Consider the following 20333-nt stretch of genomic DNA (forward strand, 5'->3'; position numbering starts at 1 on the left):
TCTTCTGAAAGCTTCCTCAAGGGCAGCAGTAAAAAACTTTGGAGACATTGTGTCTCTTTGTCGAATTCCTTTCTTAATTTTAAATTTGCTACTGTCTTTGTATAGTCTAATAAAGGAGGTAGTATTCTCATATATTTTCTTCCAAGTCATAATGTATGGGATGTTGTCTATGCCTTGTCTGTGTAGTGCCCGAAACATTGCCTTATGGTGTATGGAGTCGTTACCTTTTTATAATTCACAAATTCTAGGAATAATGGTGTTTTATATTCATTTGCTTTCGCCATTAGCTGTGATGTTACATGAAGGTGATCCATGGTTGAGAATCCTGTCCTAAAGCTAGCTTGTTCTTTTGGTTGATTCTCATCAAGTATTCTTTCTAATCTGTTAGTAATAACCCTTGTGAACAACTTGTAGATGTGGGACAACAAGCTAATTGGTCTATAATTTCTGATTTTTCTCCTTTCTTAGGTAGCAAAATTAGAGCACAATCATTATTTTTTTAAGAAACTTCATGACAGCATTTCCCAAGCTTTTGCCTTTTATGCATCCTTATCCCTGTTTTTATTATTATTAATTACAGAAACTACATAAGTAATTTTTTATAGGTGTATGAAAATACTTCATAAAATTTTAATTCATAATGGCATATGCATATTAAAATTTGCTTTGTTTAAAGATTGTAATAAAGAGTGCAATTAATAAAAAAATTTTTTTCATTCTTTTATTTTAATATTTTGGGCTCCTGAATAATTGCTTATGCCCTTTGTGGGGGTACTTTAGTTTAGGAAATACTGGTTATGACACTGTCATAACTGACAATTCATGTTAGATGCAAATTATGACGCCATATAATTATGATATGAGGGGAAAAGATGAGTAAATGTATTAAGAAATGATTTTTTGTAACCCATTTATTTACATTGACAAGCAAATTTTTCATAGAAATTGGCCTTAAATTATTTATTCATGATCTGGATGAGAGTAGGTAAATGATTGCATATCTGTCTATCCATAACGTTCACCAACCTCATGCATTTGCTTCACTGTATAACATTCGATATTCCATTATAATGTTTTTTGTATAGTGATGAATATTTTATATTTGTAAATAGTTTAGCATTTTGTAAATATTTTAAATATTTGTATAGTTTGTAAATATTTCAGTTCAATATTTTAGTCCTCTTTTGGATGCAACAATATTCCTCATGCATTATGGAACCTGAAGCAAAAAGCCTTTTCCTAAGTGACCTATGTAAACACAGGTAAATAATTACATAGTGATATTTATTCCACGTTGAGAATGCTGCACTCTACAAATGTGCAGGTAAATAATTACATAGGTCATTTCCTGATAGATATTGATCATAGTGACATAGTGTTTTTTTGTCGGGCGGCACCCAGGGTTTCCCCCAACTCTGTGTTTTTACTCTGTGTAGAATACAATACTCTGCATAAGGCCAGGGTGTTGGTTGTGTTGTTCCTCTGGTTACTTAGCCTGGGGGCCTGTGGAGAGCTACTAACACCCCCAAGTTTCTGTTACTGCCCCTGGGAGGCAGCCAGGACACATTAGGAGAGAAGAAAGCTCTGGCGGGGCAAATCCTGGAGTAGCCTAGGCATCCAAGGAGAGCCCAAATATTTGTATTTGGGCTCTCCTTATTTATTGGAAAGGAGATAATGGGGAGATAGGAAGAGGGTGAAATAAAAGGGGTAGAGAACAGAGGGGGGCAGTAGTTGAGGCACCCACCTGATTTGAAAGGGGAGACAGTAAGGGGACCCCTGGTACAGGATGCCCATCCTGGTCCAGAGGGTGGGAGTTGAAAGTGGGTGGTGGGGTGAGCTACCAGATGAAAGGGGGGTAGGGTCACCCAGGGTGGGGAAGGGGATTGGGGGAAGGAGACTAAACCACCCCAGGTAGTAGGAATAAAACAACATAGGGAAAGAGATCCCTATGGTGGAGTGTGCTTTTTGCAGCTCTGTCCCACACTGGCCTAGAGATTACCCAAATGGCCAGTGTCAGCATCCCACACCATGGCTGACACCAAAGCTACAGCATGGTGTCAGCTTGGATAACCACGAGGCCCCTGAGGGTCTGCATAGCCATCAGTCTGTCTGGTGAAGAGGCTAAGATAGAACATGCAATTAAAAATAACTTTCATTCACTCAACATTCACATAATTTTACTTTTTATAGTTTTTTCTTACACTTTCTATTTCTTTTATATATTAGATTAGACATCGATCGGTGCATTTCAACAGGTGTGTGTTTTACGAAGAAAAGATCTGACTTACTTCATCATACCTCTACATATTACATAGAAAAGCATGTACGGGGGTTGGTGAGCAAAGCGAGCAGGGGACAAAGTCCCCTAGTGATCATTAATAGAATATTATAGTTTAGGTTTATACGTAATGGCACATAGCTTGATTAAAAAGAGGGGTGGAAGGGTGACTTTCATATGTAATTTATAGTGTTTTTGAGGAAAATTCAAATTTTTTGTATTTTCATTTTTAACAGCTGGCCATTTTACCTACCAGTGTCGCAACTTTTTGAAAGTGAATCCTGATAAAGATATTGTGTTAGACATCAGCAGTACAAGTTCAGAAACAGATAGTGGTGAGGAGTTTATATCACCACTTACAAAATTGAGACGTAAGTATAATATACCTATATTTAGTTTGTCCTTTGTTGAATATTTATATTAGTTATCAGAGACTATTGTCAGGGGAATATATTGTGCATAAAGGATAGTTAGAATCATTTTAGTATTATAATTACCAAATGGTTCAAGAAAGCAGATTTTTTCTGTATCTTCCAAAAAAAAGGGAAGAAATTTTCTATCACTTGAATCTCTGTTGCCAAAAAAGCAGCAATCCAATTCAACTCTGAACTCTTCCAAAATCTCTACCACTCTCACAGGCAATTCACTCCAGTGAGCTACAGCACTCAAAAATAAATTTCACGAGATTTAGCCTTCTGTTGCTTCCTAGCATTTTGTGTTTGTGCCTGCTGGTTATTCTCTCTTTTCCCCGGTAAAAATCCCCCCTCCCACCCATCCATTTTACTGATTCTCTTCAGGGCCCTAGCCACTTTTTTACACTCTTTCCCCCCCACACTTATAAGTAACTTCTGTATTTTTTCAGTTGAAGAGAATATGGGCTGAACTGGTTTGGGGGGGGGGGGTGGAAACTAAGATTTTGAAGTTGAAGGCAGGATGTGTAAAAGCAGTAATTGTGGTTATGGGAATAAAACTTGCAGAGAGAGAGAGAGAGAGAGAGAGAGAGAGAGAGAGAGAGAGAGACCAAGGACAGGGAATGCAAAGTAGGAAAAGAAGTGAGAAAAGAAGCTTGAATTGCTTCTGGTCACAGCTAGTAGGAGAGATATTTGTTGGCCTTTCTGGAGTCATCTTCTTGTCGAAGGCATCCTATAAAATTTCCATGTGTTAACCCATAACCATTTCTGACATTCTGGATCTCGTTGAGCTATTTACCTTCATTGACTCCTGTAAATTTTCAGTTCTCAGCATTGAAACTTGCTGTATCTCTCCTAGCAGAAGTCTTCATCAACCACCTAGAGGAAACTTTCCTTGACCAACAATCTTTAAAGTCAAAAATTGAATGTGATATACCAGGGGTGGGGAACCTGTGGCCTTTTATTTTTCTCTCAAATGCAAAATCCGCCTTTTATTTCATGACATAACACCAAACTCAAAATATTTTTAAGGTAAATCTTATATATCATTATTCTCCCCATATAAATTACTGTACATTTAAGCTGTACATTAGCAAAAGAAACATAAAAGGCGTAAAAATATTGGATAGATCGATAGAGGGCAAAACAAAGTGAAGTGGTAAAATTATTTATATCGATAACTGTGTAGTTAGTGAGAGGCCTGTCAGTGGCAACCACCCAGTGATTCGCATCACAGGCCTGAGAGCTTCTTAAGAAAGAACTGTAACATGTTAAAGAAAATGTATGAGTTAAATAAAATGTATGCATTGCCTTTTCTAGTTAAGGAAAATAATGAATTATATTTTAAAGTAAATGCAAAATAAAGCATTTATTCCAATTCACTAATCTTTACAGAATATTATTGTTTCCCATATAGATGATATGGCATCACTTCCACTTAAAACAACTTCATTTGGCAACGTTACCTTTCTTTTAGTGATGACTCATCTCGCTGACTGCTGTCAGTATCAGTTGACATTCCGGCCATCCTCCTGAGTGCCATCGGTTTCCAGTGCTTGTTTCCTTTAAAATTGAATCTTCAATCAGTCTTGTGTATTTCATTTTTAATTTTTACTGGTTACCCGATTATGTTGAGAAATATAAGAAAAGAGCATTGAAGAAAGAAAAAAGAGAGTATTTAATGAAGAATGGGAATTGCAGTATTATGTTGTTGCTGTGAACGATAAATTGATGTGTTCGCTCTGCGACTCAATATTGGCAACAGTGAAGAAATGCAATGCATATCAGCATTATACAACTCATAAGGACAACAAATATGGTAAACTAGAAGGAGAACCTTGAAAGTCTGCACTTAAGAAAATGAAAGATGGAAAGCAGCAGCAACATGTATTCAAAACTATGTCAGGACAAGGGACTGACATCACTAAAGCGACATATAAAGTAGCATATATACTTGGAAGAAGAAGTAAGCCACTTAGCAAGGTGGAAATCATAAAAGAATGCATTGTTGAAGTTGTGGGATGTTTGGATTCAGCTGAGGTTAATAAGTACAAACAACTATCTCTTTCAAGGAGGACCATAGTTGATTGGCAACATGAATTAGCCCGTATTATAACAGAACATCTTCATGCAATATGCCAAAGCAAAGACAGTTATTATTCAATCACTTTGGATGAATCCATTAACATTGCTGACTCAGCGCAGGTGTTATTTTTTATTTGTGTTATAGCTGCAGATTTTCATTGTCACGAGGAGTTATCGACTTTGGGTACTCTTACTGCCAGGACACGTGGAATTGACATCTTCACCATCTTCGAAGAAAAATGCCGAAACTGAATTTATGTAATTTAGTAAGTGTAATCACAGATGGTGCATGTTCCATGAGAGGAAAACATGAAGTATTTGTTGCATTACTACAGAAAGAATTGCCAGATCCAGAAACTTTGATTTCCTTTCGTTTGTTTGTTTTTAGGAGCATTACCAACTAATGCCATATTGCTCCAGGATATGTGGTGGTCATTCCCTGACCTTTCCGCATCCTCCGTATTTGGTGGTGATGGGCTTGAACCCCGGTCTAATCAAGAAGTGTGTGCTACGCACTGCTGCTCCTTCCCACCTGGCTACGGAGGCGCCTTGATTTCCTTTCAATGTATTCTTCATCAGCAGAATCCATGTGCCAAATCTACTGTTTTAAGTGACACATTAAATAAAGTTATAGGTTTTATAAACTACATTTGAGCAAATACATCACGACATTTGCAACATGCTTCAGCTTGATGATGAAACAGTCAGTGGATTTGCCATATCATTGTAAAGTGTGCTGGTTGTCCAAAGGACAAATACTTGTCAAACTTTTATCTTTGCGGGAACAAATCACAAGCTTTTTTGAAGAACCAAATCAACAGTGTGAATTGTCAAAAGTCTAATTCTGCAGAGATATTGCATTTTTGTGTGAAATAATGTCAAAGCAAAATAATCTGAATATTTTTTTTTGCAAGGTAAAACCAAATGTATATATGATATGTGGCTTAAAACACAAGCATTTAGGAAAAAGCTGACCTTTTTCAAAACCTTGCTGAACCAATCGGAACTTTCACCTTAACACTTTCCGGAACTGGCAAAAGTAATTAATGAACAGGATACAAACAAATCATTAAGGAAACGTGACATGAAAGAATACATAGCTGTTCTGGACTCTAATTGAAGAATACAACAAAAGTTTTGCTGATTTTGAGAAACATGATCTCACAATAGCTTTTTCAACCACACCTGACTGATGTCTCCAAAGCACCCGATGACTTACAGATAGAATTAATTGGGCTCTCAGAAGATAATATTCTGAAGTCTCTATTTGGCGTGAAGAAGGATCCTCTTCAAATATAAAAAAAAATGCAATTGAGTACCCACGTCTATGTCAACATGCTCGTTGAATGCTATCTTGTTTTGGCACAACCTACCTTCGTGAATCAACATTTTCATATATGACTCAAATTAAAATAAGCTTGAGATCTCAGATGACAGATATTCACTTGAAGGACCAATTAAAACTATGCTCAACGGTGTTGGAACCAAATATCAGACTACTATCTGGCATTAAGCAGTCGCAAAAATGTCATTAAATGGTTTGTTGTCTAAGTTCATCCATTTTTAGTTTTGTTATCATCTTTGCTAAACAAATGTCTTTGCTTATTTTTTTTTGTTTAAATTCCTCATACAATAACAGGCTGTAATTAAAATTATAGATATGCCTACAAAAATATAATTTTTTTTTGTATATATTAAATTCTCAGCATGTGGCCTAATAATATCTTTATGTGGCCAAACAGTATCTTGGATAAAGAAAATATGGCTTTCCAACGTAGAAAGGCTCACCACTCCTGTTATATACCAATGGCATCCTTCTTATTTAGAACCATGGCAAGACTACCTCACTCACTTCTACCAAAACCTTAATGTTTTCCACCATAAAATCACCTTCAAGATGGAACTAGAAGGGAATGGACAGTTATTGTTTCTGGACATTTCCCCTAACGATAATGCCAAATAGATAGTCTAAAGAAAGCCCACTCAAGATATCCATTCCATTACCACTCAACTAAGATTGGAGTCATCAGATCGTACATCCTCTGAAGTCTAATTAGTATGTAATTAACCACATGCCCTCCAGTAAAAAATCAACACCATCAAATCAATAGCCAGAGAGAATGCTTACCCAGAAGTACTCAGTCCGAACCATCAGTAACACCATTCACAACTTATTAATCCTTCAGAGAAGAAACAGGCACCCAGTCCTTAAAATAGAAGCCCTTCAGGAATAACCAACAGCCATCCAAATGCAGAGGTTCAGTCTGTTACTCATTCTGCTCTTGAAATTCATTGTACATTGGTGAAACATACAGAAGACTCAAAGAAAATAGAAAAAAGCAGGATGTCCAATGTGCTAGAATCAACAAATCCAAACCGTAGCTCATGTCCTAATCTGGCATGACTTGTGGGATTTCACCACCAAAAACCATCCTCCCAACCGACCCTTCATACTCTTGAAGGAGCTTCAAAGAAGCATTGCTTTATCAAAAATGATTGTTTCATCAAAAAAAAAAAGGTATCTCCTTTGATACATCTTATTTCAATTTAATTCACATGAAAATCTTGAAGATACCTTCAACAAGAAGACTCCAAGATTTTCCTACTATCTGCAGATCTTCCTTCAAACCAGTAGCCAATGTCAGATTCCCAAATCTACAACATTTAAGCCTTTTTTTTTCTTTCTTTCTCTCCTACTTTTTACTCTACTTTTCCTGTTTCCCCTTATTTTTATTCTCTATATCATCCCTCCAACTCAAGATTCCTCACCCTTTCCAAAATCATAATGTTGGCTTTTTATCCATGTTGTCTTCAATTCCAAAATTCTGTCCCGGTTTCAGCCCATGTTCTTAGTTTCTTCCTCTTTATCCCCAAGCAACTCTCCTTTCATTTCATTATCCTTGGTCCCACATTTAATCATGATGGTTACCTCAAGTATATCCTGCTTGTTTTTGCAGAACCCTTGTTCTTGAAGTCCATTTTCATACTTTAACATCCCATTGGCTGCCTCAGCAGCTTCTAATCTTTATAAGCCCAGTACTTTCTCAAATTCCAGTAGTTTTCATTTTTTCATCGTTCTCAGAGCCAGTCTGACAGTTAGGCCTTCTCTTTTTGCTGAATTAATTAACAGTACTTTCTTTATTGTAATTCGGTATTTCTGCAGTTATTTACTGCAGTTCCTTCTCTACTATTTTGTTAAGAATGAGAGTGCCTCATTCAACTCACCCTATAATACAGGGTTATTCAAAATGATTCATTCGATTTCAAATTAGCATAATTCCGTACCTATCAACCATGTATTAACTTGGCTTACGCTGTGCAACTTCTTTTGGAGGTATGTTAAGGATGCTGTGTATGTGCCAGCGTTGAACACAACCCTGGATGAGCTCAAAAATCGCATTGTTACTGCTGTGGAGTCAGTGACAAAGGATATGCTGGAGCAAGTATGGGAGGAATTCGAATATCGTCTTGATGTTGCTCATGTAACTATGGGAAGTCACATAGAGCACTTATAAGGTGAGAGACAAAACTAGAACAGTTTTTATTTTGATTGATGTATCACTAATAATCACTCTGTATTTGTTAACTTCAAAAATATAGTCATTTGAAATTGGATGAATCATTTTGAATAAACCTGTATAATTAGTCGCTAAATATAGGTTATCTTATTTCCCCCCCCCAGAGTAACTGGACAATTTCACTGACTTAGTTATATTAATGTAATTATTGTAGTATTGTGTTATAATTAATGGAATTATATTAATTATAATTCCTAATTGGGATATTATTTTAATCCACCCTGATAATGAGAAACAGTGACTTCTCGAAATGTTGCCAAACTGTTTAAGCATTTCTATTAAGGTGTGTTTAATTAACTTCGTAATATTTTCAGTAAAACTGTTTGATTATTGTCGCTTATGTCCATAAGAACCATATTAAACTCCTCTTTAAACTAATTAGGAGACATGCCTTTTCTTTTTAAGATGAATACCAGAAGAATTGGTTTTATTTTCATGCAGTTTCTTAGAAAAAGCAGTGGACTTTAGCCATATCTTCACATAGGTATTGCTAAAGTAAATGCATAATTTTGGCCATGATCACATGCCATTGTTAGTTTAAGGCTATATTCAGTCTTTATATGAAATAGAATGAAACTATTTTATGCAAAGTAAGAAGAGAAGTAGGCTGTCATCAATACATAAATCTTCAGATGGATAAAAAATATCGCAAAACTTTTTTTTAAATATTCAGCACAGATCTCAGCTTGGCATATACTAAACTATTTCCTGTGTCTTATTATGACTAAAATGTAGCATGCTTAATAAAGAGAACTATCTTTTGCCATAAGCACAGAGAAGGCTGGGGAGTTCAGAACCCAATTATTTAACCTGCACTGTCTTAGAGATTCTTTTCATATTATGCACCATAAGTATAGTAATAAAACAATAAATTTCTGAAACAGATGTTTTTTCATTGTTCTAATAATTTCATCTGTGTTTTCACTTACCCTAATGGTATAAATGCATATCTCTGTACAACTAATTGTGCAACTTCTAAACATCTTTCATAAAAACTTCCCATCTCCAGTTGTTTTGATATTACTACAGTATTTTTATGAGGAAAATATCTTTGGACCTTTTTGTATTTGATTCATTTACTAGTTCATTATATGGAAGCATAGTGTAAATCTCACTCTTCCATCATACACACATTAACTAGTTATATTACAAATATTGTAAAACATGAATAGTCTTATTCATATTTTATGATATTTGCTAAGCATTTGTTGAAAGATAGTGCTCTCTCTATCTTTGTTGAAAGATAGTGTTGGAAAGTAAGAATGGTGTGGTGTTTAATTTGTTTTCTGAATCCCTTCTCGTACAGTTCCAACTTACTCTTAAATGATTTACACTTGTTTGAACCTCTTAATCTATCTTGGTGGCTGTAATTTTGCTTGGATGTTGATATTTAATATGAAATTTGCTTTCTAATTTAGTGCATAAAGCCTTAATTTTTATTCCACAAGTATAAGTAATTTAATTTTATGTTGTGACAAATGCTTCAGCTATCAAGGGGACTGAATATTTGAAAAAAAAAATAAATTATAAATGTGATTTCACATGTATAATGTGATCATTTTACAAATAAAGTCTAATTTGCAGAATATACAAAGGGTACTAGGAAAGTTTTGCAATACAGCTTTGTTTATTTAATTTTTTCAAAGTAATTTCCTCTACATTCAATACACCTCTCCATCCTCCGAAACCAATCTTTAAACCAGTTCTGCCAAGTTTCACTAGGGAGTAAAGCACACTCGTTGTTCCAAGCCCGTAGAAGGTCCTCATCACTGGAAAACCGCCTCCCTTTTAGCTTCATTTTCACATGCGGGAACAGTGCAAAGTCGCAGGGAGCAAGGTCTGGACTGTAGGGAGGGTGCTCGAGAAGTTTCAGTCCTGTCGTGGTCAAATATTCGGTGCAGGCTTTGGCGCGGTGAGCTGGAGCATTTTCGTGATGGAGGTACCAGGTGTCCATTCTTGACTTTGGCTGCAGGTTCTTCATAGATCCAATGACTTTAGGCAGGCATTGTTCAGTATACCACTTAGCTGTGACTGTCTTCTGCATGTCCAAAACGACACGTTCCACAATTCCACTCGATTTGAAAAATACAGCTATCATTTTCTTCTTTACAGATCGGGATTTTCTGACAATTACGGGTGTGTCGTCATCATCAAAGACCCAAACTTTGTTTTGAGCCTTGGTCGGCAGATCGTAATATTACAGCCAAGTCTCGTCACCTGTCACGATGTTGTTCACATACCGAGATTGTCCCTTATCAAACTTTTTTAACATCTCCCGGCACCAAGTCACACGTTGTGTCATCTGCTCTTCAGTCAGTTGATGCGGCACCCAGAGAGAAAAAAAAAGTTTCTTCACGTGCAAATGATCTTGCAGAATCGAACGAATTGCTGGTGCATTTAGGCCCAAAGTATCCTCTATCTGTTGGTAGGTCACTCGCCTGTTTTCATCAAGCATTTTCCTCACAGCAGTAACGTTTTCCTCCGTAAGTGACGTTCGTGGCCTTCCCGGCCTCTCAGAATCCTCCAGTGTGAAATTTCCCCTTTGGAATTCTCTATACCACCTGAATATCGTTGTACGTTGTGGACAATCATCATCTAGTGCAAGAGTCATTTCTTCTAAGCACTGGTCTATGGTTAAACCACGCACGAAATTATACTGCAAAACTGTCCTTATCTCATTTCGTGACCACGATGCCATCACAAGCACTTTACACTCTCACTACTAATGAATAACTGAGCCCATCGACTTGGCGCGGCGGCTACTATGCACGTATGAACATGTCTCAACATGCAGCAACAAGCAGCTTCCTGTGATTCATTGTTGCGTCATATTGCAAAACTTTCCTAGTACCCTTTGTACTTCCTTGGTTATACAAATTTCAAGTGTGTTACTTAAAAGATAGAGAAGGATTTAAATTTCTTAAATTAAATTTAATTTAATTTATTTATTTTATCTTATAGAGTGATTTTTTTTTTTTTTTTTTTTTTCCAACGATTGTTTTAGATTTTTAGATGTTTAAGTCAAAAATGCTTAGGTACCCTCATGCTTTGTCATGATATTTTCTATTTATATCATTTGCCAGTGATCAGCAGGCAATACAACTACTTTATATAGTGTAGAAGTGATGGAATGGGTAGTTACAGGGTATTTGTGTCACTCACTTGTGGTGGTGTTTACATAGCATTTTATTTATTTATTTATTTTTTTTTTTTGTCTATGTATCTTGGTCAGCAACTGTATTCTGTGCTAGCTTTGTGTGATGTTGTTGTTATTTGGAGCATTAGCAACTAAGGCCATATTACTCCGGAGATATGCGGTGGTCATTCTCTGACCTTTCCGCATCCTCCATATTTGGTGGTCATGGTTCGAACCCCAGTCTAATCAAGAAGCGTGTGCTATTCAGTGCCATTCCTGCCCACTTGGCCACGGAGGCACCCGCTTGCTTTGTGTATTATATAGTAATCTTGTTATTTTATCCTTAATAAATGAATTGAAAATGAGCAGGAAGTGATGATAGTGATTTACCATTCTTTGTATGCGAGGAAAGTGTGAGCAACATTGACAGTTAAATTTATGATCAATTTTTTTCTTTCTTTTTTTCTTTTTATATTCCATGTTATTTTATTTTGATTTCAAACCTTCCCATTTGCACTCTATAGAGCAATTTCTGTATATTTGGAATGCTGTTCTAATCCTTTTCACTAATTTTTTTGTTGATAGTTTTAACTTTTCCTCCCTGTTCATTCCCTTCTATTCCAAGCTTATAATGGGGGATTTTAACTTCCCAAATATTCACTGGAACTTGTGGGTTAGTCACTCGCATAGTAGCACGACTTTTGTGGATTTATTGGATGGTTGTTTTCTACAGCAGTATGTTTGAGAGGGAGTGATACTCTTGATCTGATTATCAGCAGTGATTATTTGTGCATTAAGAATTTGCAGATAAAGAAACCACTAGATGGAAGTGATCACAGTGTATTGGTGTGGGATTTACTCAAAGTTGTCACTTACGTCAGGGGTAAAGTGAAGGGTTTTTGCTTTCGTGAAGGTGACTACAGTTTTTAAATTCTATACAGTGAGATCAACTGATGATGTTACCAACAGAAAATTCTAAATGGAAAGCATTCAAGGTATTAATCTTGGAAGCTACTATACTTTTCATACCAACTAAGAAATACTGTTCAAGATTTAGGCCTAAATGGATGTCAGATGAACTGAGACATGTGGCAGAGAAGAAAAATGCATGGGATACATATAAATTAATGGGTGACACGGAAGTCTATGATAGATATAAGCTGGTCTGTAACCAAGTCACAAAGGATGTTAGGTGAGAAGCAAAGGCAGATTACAAGAAATCTTTGGGAAAGGATGCAAAGAAAAATGACAAACACTTCTTTACTTATATAATTTCTAGAAGGCAGGGGATGAATTAGTTTGGGTCACTTGATATCGATGGTTCGACTGTTGATGATTCTGCTCAGATTTCTGACAAACTGACTGAGTATTTTACATCTACATTCACACATGAGGAATTCTGTAGGAAAGTGGAGGACAGGACAGAAGCTTATTAGTAATGACTGCATGGTGCAAGAAAGCCTATGGCTTATGCTGCACCAGCCAAAAAAAAAAAACAAACTAATAATTAATAAAAGAAAAGGAAATTAAACCTATCATCCTATGCATTTCCCTCACCTGATACTATCCAGATGACCTTTGAATTTCTCCAAACTGTCAGCCTCTACCATCCACGTAGGCAACTTATTCCAGTAATTTATAACTCACTGTCTAAATTAAACTTCCTGCAGTCCAATCTAAAAATCTCTCCCATAACTTGAATTTATGTCCCCTAGTTCCAGCATCATTTATAATCTTGAAAATTTCATCCTCATTCATTTTACTGATGCCTCTCAGAACCTTAAACACCTCAATCAAATCTCCTCTAAGGTGTCTAGTTTACAAATTCTGCAACCCACATATTCAAAGTCTTTCTTCATAAGGATGCCCTTTTGCCGATCTCACCAGGCGAGTTAGCTGTCTTTGCACCCTTTCAAGAAGCTCAAAGGCTTTCTTTAGGTGCGGTCTCCATACTTGAACACAGTATTCCAAGTGTGGTCTAACAAAAGCCTTATATAATGGGATTATCACGTCCCTATCTCTATTTGCAAAAGTTCGATAGATCATCGATAGGACACCATGGGCCTTCCTTGCAACCTGTTTACAATGCTCAGAGAATTTCATTTCTAACTGTATCGTAACACCCAAGTCCCTTTCCTCCAGTACTGGGTTTAGTTGAACTCCACCAAGTGAATAAGTAATTTTGGGATTACTGTTTCCCAGGTGTAATACCTTACACTTTGTTGGATTAAAGCATAGCTGCCATTTTTCTGACCATTCCTGAAGTCTATCTAGGTCTCTCTGAAGAAGCTCAGCTTGACAGTGATCATTAACTACTCTACCAATTTTAACATCATCTGCAAACTAGACATCATGCCCTCTATCCCTTCATCAACGTCATTTATGAAAATTAAAAACAACAGTGGTCCTAATACTGATCCTTGGGGAACCCCACTTCTTACATCCACACAATCTGAGGAATAGTCATTTATGACAACCCTCTGCCTCCTGCCCTGAAGCCATCCTGCTATCCATCTAAGCATTTTCCCAGTGATTCCAACCTGTTCCAGCTTATAAAGCAACCGCTCATGTGGGACTGAGTCAAAAGCTTTGCTGAAATCTAAATGAACAATGTCGAAATTATTCCCTAAATCCAGCTCATGAGTGACCCTTTCAAAATAGTGAACCAGATTTGTTAAACATGATTTTCCCTTTACAAAACCATGCTGAGTATCCTTGAGAATTTCAATTCTATCCAAATGATCCTGAATTCCACCCTTGATCATTGCCTCCATGATTTTCCCTACCACTGAAGTCAGACTGACAGGTCGATAATTTCCCACTTCACTCTTAGAACCACCCTTATGTATGGGAAATACATTGGCACTTTTCCAATCCAAGGGAATCTCCCCAGAGTCTAGTGATGCTCGCATAATTAGCCTCAATGGTTCAATGCACTCACTTGCCGCCTCCCTTAAAATTATAGGGTATATTCCATCAACTCCTGGAGCCTTACTGGCCTGTAGGCTCAAAAGGTTTTCATTAAATAATCTTGCGAAATTTCAGTATCATTAATTACATATTTTTCAACTTCACTTGCACAATTTCCCTTTGCCACAAAAGGTTGTTCATCTCTAGTTGATGAAAAACCTTTTGTGGCAAAGGTTATCGATGCAAAATAACTGCTGAGTTCATCTGCAATGGCACCTGGTGTATTTAATACTATCCCCTTTCCCTTACGTAAAGTCCGATCTGGTTTATCCTGATCTTATTAGCAATTATATATGTGAAGAATTCCTTATCCCCCCCTTCTTTTCTCTGTTTGCTAGCAATTTCTCATAAACTGCCTTTGTCTGTCGAACCTTTTCTGTGGCTCTATTACAGATTATCTTGTAGCTGTTATAGGCTCCAGTACTTTTTGTTGCTCTGTAACTTTTCCATGCCACTGTTTCCACTGTTTCCATGCCACTTACTCTGCTCAAGTAATGTGGCAGCTTCACTATTCATCCAACTTGGAACCTTCCTCGTGGAGTATTTTTTTTTTAACGGTAAATACGCATTCAAGGCATCTGTGATTAATGTTTTAAAAGCATACCACAGTTCAATTGTACAAAGGGTACTAGGAAAGTTTTGCAATATGACGCAACAATGAATCACAGGAAGCTGCTTGTTGCTGCATGTTGAGACATGTTCATACGTGCATAGTAGCCGCCGCGCCAAGTCGATGGGCTCAGTTATTCATTAGTAGTGAGAGTGTAAAGTGCTTGCGATGGCATCGTGGTCACGAAATGAGATAAGGACAGTTTTGCAGTATAATTTCATGCGTGGTTTAACCATAGACCAGTGCTTAGAAGAAATGACTCTTGCACTAGATGATGATTGTCCACATCGTATAACGATATTCAGGTGGTATAGAGAATTCCAAAGGGGCACGAACATCAGTTACGGAGGAAAACGTTACTGCTGTGAGGAAAATGCTTGACGAAAACAGGCGAGTGACCTACCAAGAGATAGAGGATACGTTGGGCCTAAATGCACCAGCAATTCGTTCGATTCTGCAAGATCATTTGCACGTGAAGAAACTTTGTTCTCTCTGGGTGCCGCATCAACTGACTGAAGAGCAGATGACACGACGTGTGACTTGGTGCCGGGAGATGTTAAAAAAGTTTGATAAGGGACAATCTCGGTATGTGAACAACATCGTGACAGGTGACGAGACTTGGCTGTACTATTACGATCTGCCGACCAAGGCTCAAAACAAAGTTTGGGTCTTTGATGATGACGACACACCCGTAATTGTCAGAAAATCCCGATCTGTAAAGAAGAAAATGATAGCTGTATTTTTCGAATCGAGTGGAATTGTGGAACGTGTCGTTTTGGACACGCAGAAGACAGTCACAGCTAAGTGGTATACTGAACAATGCCTGCCTAAAGTCATTGGATCTATGAAGAACCTGCGGCCAAAGTCAAGAATAGACACCTGGTACCTCCATCACGAAAATGCTCCAGCTCACCGCGCCAAAGCCTGCACCGAATATTTGACCACGACAGGACTGAAACTTCTCGAGCACCCTCCCTACAGGTCAGACCTTGCTCCCTGCGACTTTGCACTGTTCCCGCATGTGAAAATGAAGCTAAAAGGGAGGCGGTTTTCCAGTGATGAGGACCTTCTACGGGCTTGGGACAACGAGTGTGCTTTACTCCCTAGTGAAACTTGGCAGAACTGGTTTAAAGATTGGTTTCGGAGGATGGAGAGATGTATTGAATGTAGAGGAAATTACTTTGTGAAAAAATTAAATAAACAAAGCTGTATTGCAGAACTTTCCTAGTACCCTTTGTATTCATTCTCTGTGCGATATCTACCCAGTTAATAGAGACCATGTAGCACCTTAAGGCTTCGTAATTTCCTTTTCTGAAATTATAACCCATTCCTTTGCCTTTTACTACTGCTACCTCTCTCTCTTCATCATCTACCGTAGAACTCCGTGATCACTTCCTGCTACTGGTTCCTCTACTGTCAGCCCTGTTATGTCATCTGATTCATGGGTGATGAGGAGGTTTAGGATTATTTTGTAATAATGATTTTGTAATAATGATTTTGTAATAACTGAGTAATAGCTAAATGATTTTGTAATTGAGAGCAAAGTGGAGGAGAAATTGTTGAAGTTAAACATAAGGAAGGCGCCTGGAGTGGATGGGAACTATCCAGTTATATTAACCCTTCATCAGTCGCTATGTCTCTCTCAGATACATACATCATGTCTTTCTTTATTTCTGGGAACAAGATTTCACTGTGCACATGTGTTTCTCAGTAGCTTCCTACATTGGTTTTGGTTTCATTTTCCCAATCCTTTTGGTTTCGAGTCAGTCTGTCGTTTGCATCTGTGAGATGTGGTGCTGCATTGCTTTTGAGGGCCAGGATGGATCGCTTCTACTCAAGCAATGCAAATGATACCTAAATTATTCATGCCCTGCTGTTTTCTGAAGAAGTGACAAAAGCATTGATGATGGGACAGAATCCAATGAGGATTGCATTGAAACAAGAGAAGGCAACTCGGAGATTGCACAAGATGCTACATCAGAGAAGGAAAGTTGCAAATGACACTGACAGTTTTTTCATAGGAAAAGATAAATTGACAAAGTGGAGGAAAGTCAATAGATCAACAAAAATTTGGCACAATCTCAAAATCTTCTAACAAAATTGCCTTGAGTTATTGGTCAAGCAAGAAATGCCAGCACGCCCTCCAAAACATGGAACTACCTTATTACAGACAAAGTTTTTTATATAAAATTGTTGAATACACAAATCGGTAAATTCAAACTGTTCAGTCAAACTACAGCCAGGAAAGAGATGCCAGATTTACAGACAAAATTGAGATAAAAGCTTTCATTGGCCTTCTTTATTTTGCTGGAGCACTTTGGAGTAACATGCAGAGATTGGAAGAGTTATGGGGAACTGACGGAAATGGCGTTGAAAAATTTTCGCTTGGTAATGATCCAGAGATGTTTCAAGTTCCTCATCAGGTGTATAAGATTTGATGATCAAACATCTAGGGATGAGAGAAGAAAACATGATTGCCTCGCCCCATAAGAGAGATTTTTCACTGAATTTGTAAAAAACTGCAAGACTTGTTACTATTTCAGTCAGAATCTAACTGTTGATGAGAAATTAAAGGCCTTCAGAGGAAAATGTGGTTTCAAACAGTATATACCTTCAAAGCCCAACAAATATGGACTCAAAATATATGCCTTAGTAGATGCTAGAGTGCTGTGCTCTTACAATCTTGAAATATACGCAGGGAAGCAACCTGAAGTTCCGTACCAAATCAGCAATAGACCAGCTGATGTTGTCAAAAGACTGGCAGAACGTATCCATGGGACTGGATGGAACATTACAGCAGATAATTGGTTTATGGATGTCAATTTAGTTTTGGAACTCAGAAAAAGGAAATTCTTATGTTGTAACAATAAAAAAAACAAACAAACTGCAACTCCCAGTCGAATTTGTGTCAGCCAAGAGCCGACCTGAAAAATCGAGTTTGTTTGGCTTCAAGAAAGAAGCAACAATTCTTTCTTATGCACAGAAGAAATCAAAGAATGCCATCTTGATTTCTTCCTTTCATTTTGATGATGCAATTGACTATGAAACAAGTGATCATCTGAAACCAGAAATTGTAACATTTTATAATGCCATCAAATCTGGAGTAGATATTGTGGATCAGATGCTGTGCAACTTACAATGTTGTGTGAGCTTGTTGTCGCTGGGTGATGGTGATATTCTATGCCGTGCTAAACATTAGCAGAATCAATGCACAAGTGATTTACATGGGAAATGAAACAGAAGCAAAGAGCTGCAGACTCTTCCTCAAGCAACTTTCTGCAGAATTAGTAAATGAGTAACTTCAGAGGAGCCAGGTCCCTGGAACTTCCTTTCAACTAAGGCAGCAAGTATGTATTCTTTATGAATAAACTAGAGTGATTTTTAAACATAGTCTTTAATTTTTCAATATGAAAGCCGCAATGTATCTGAGAGATACATTGTGGCCAACTCTGTTTGTTTTTCTGGTGTGTCCAACAAAGGATTAAATAAGATGGCAAAGGAATGAACCAATCCTTAGCCATAATTATGGGAGCATCCTTGGAGTCAGGGGAGGTCCCTACGTACTGGAGATCTGCAAATGTATCCCCAATTCACAAAGGGTGGCACGAGTAATTACAGACCTGTTAGTTTAACGTCTTTTCCGGAGTAAAGAATGGAGTCACTGGTTAAAGAAGCATTGCAAGATCATCTAGACAAGACTGCAGTAATAATTCAGACATAGCATAGGGGAAGTCTTGTCTGACCAATTTGATTGGATACTATGATGTGGTCACAAAGAAATTGGATGCAAAAATAATTTTGATATCATAAACTTGGACTTCAGGAAAGCTTTTGATACTGTTGCATATGGAACAAATTCGAGCAGTATAGCATTAATGGCAAGTTGCTACAATGGATAAAGGAATGGTTGAGTGGGAGAAGACTGGTAATCAGCGAACACTTCTCTTTGTTGACTAATGTGTTAGTGGAGTCCCTCAGGGTTTGGTGTTGGACCCATTGTTGTTTTATATATTTATCAAATATATTGATTAAGGTATATCAGGCTTAATGTCCAAGTTTGGCATGGTTGTTAAAGAAAGTATGCTACTGCAACAGGATCTAGAAAAGTTGGGCAGATGGGCTGGGAAGTGGCAAGTGAAGTTTAACATTGACAAATGCAAAGTACTGCATATGGGTAGCAGTAACCCCAGAGAAATGTATCAATTGTGTGGTACTACACTCAGGGTGGTAGAGAATGAAAAAGACCTGGGGATAATTGTGTAGTTAGATATGAAGTTTTCTGACAGTGCAGACAGGCTGCCAGAACAGTCAAGTTAATGATATACAGGAATTTTGCTAGTAGGGAAAAGGAGATGATTATTCCTCCTTTTCATAATAAGGCAATGGTTAGGCTATGCATTGAGCACTGTGTATAGGTCTGGAGGCCTAATTTTAGGAAGGATGTAGAGTTGCTAGAACGAGTACAGAGAAGGGCAACAAGATTGGTGAGGAGAACGAAGGGGTCCTCTTATCAAGAAAGATTTAAGTTGTGTAAATTGCAATATCTGGTGCTTATGTACCTGCAAGGTGATCTGATTGAGGTCTATAAGGCTTTGAATGGTTTGAGCAATCTCAGTGCTGATGAGATTCTTCTTGCTCAGATTACGAACCCGAGGGGATATAAATTCAAATTGAGGAAAGACAGCTGTAGAATAGATGTGCAGAAATTTGCCTTTATTCAGCGGGTAGTTGATTGCTGGAACAAACTTCCATCTGTCATTGTGGAAGTTGATAGCTTAAATAAATTTAAGGAAGAACTGGACAAATTTTTGGAGCAAATGGATGGGAGAAATGAGTTTTTTATTTTTATTTTTTGACTAATTCTGTATAAGCTTGCTTTCTTGCATCATATTCCTCTGCTAATGCTAAGACGTACCTACACCCATTTGGCTACCAGTGAAGTAGTGAAGTCTTGGTAATCACTTCTTCAGTGCATCATAGGAGTTTAATTCTCAAGGCACTTTATTTAATGAACTTGTCATTGGATCACCACAGTGGGTGATGCTAGTAATTGTGTTAATATTGAGATTTTATATTTGCATTTATTTCTGTCCTTTGTAATTTTATTTTCATATTTGGTGGGGTTAAGTTCAGTTGTGCTTTTCATTTCATGACATGTTTTACAAGTAATTCATTCAAGTCTTTTACCATTGATCTGTTCCATGGGCTACCAAAATATTTTGTGACCATTAGCATTTTGCCAAGATAGCTCTTTGGTAACTTGGAA

At 37.4% G+C, this 20333-nt stretch overlaps 1 protein-coding gene across 1 annotated transcript in view; it reads left to right on the forward strand.

Moving 5' to 3' along the window:
* The window catches only part of LOC150082204 (uncharacterized), a 52214-nt gene that overhangs the window by 21418 nt on the left and 10463 nt on the right, over nucleotides 1-20333 (forward strand). The window contains exon 3 of the mRNA XM_090380450.1: nucleotides 2515-2649. Coding sequence (XP_090236576.1) covers nucleotides 2515-2649 — 135 coding nt within the window. The remainder of the gene's footprint in view (nucleotides 1-2514; nucleotides 2650-20333) is intronic.

Source organism: Mastigoproctus giganteus, chromosome 8, assembly GCF_048544385.1.
Source record: "Mastigoproctus giganteus isolate SK-2022 chromosome 8, ASM4854438v1, whole genome shotgun sequence".
Taxonomy (NCBI): Eukaryota; Metazoa; Arthropoda; class Arachnida; order Uropygi; family Thelyphonidae; genus Mastigoproctus; species Mastigoproctus giganteus.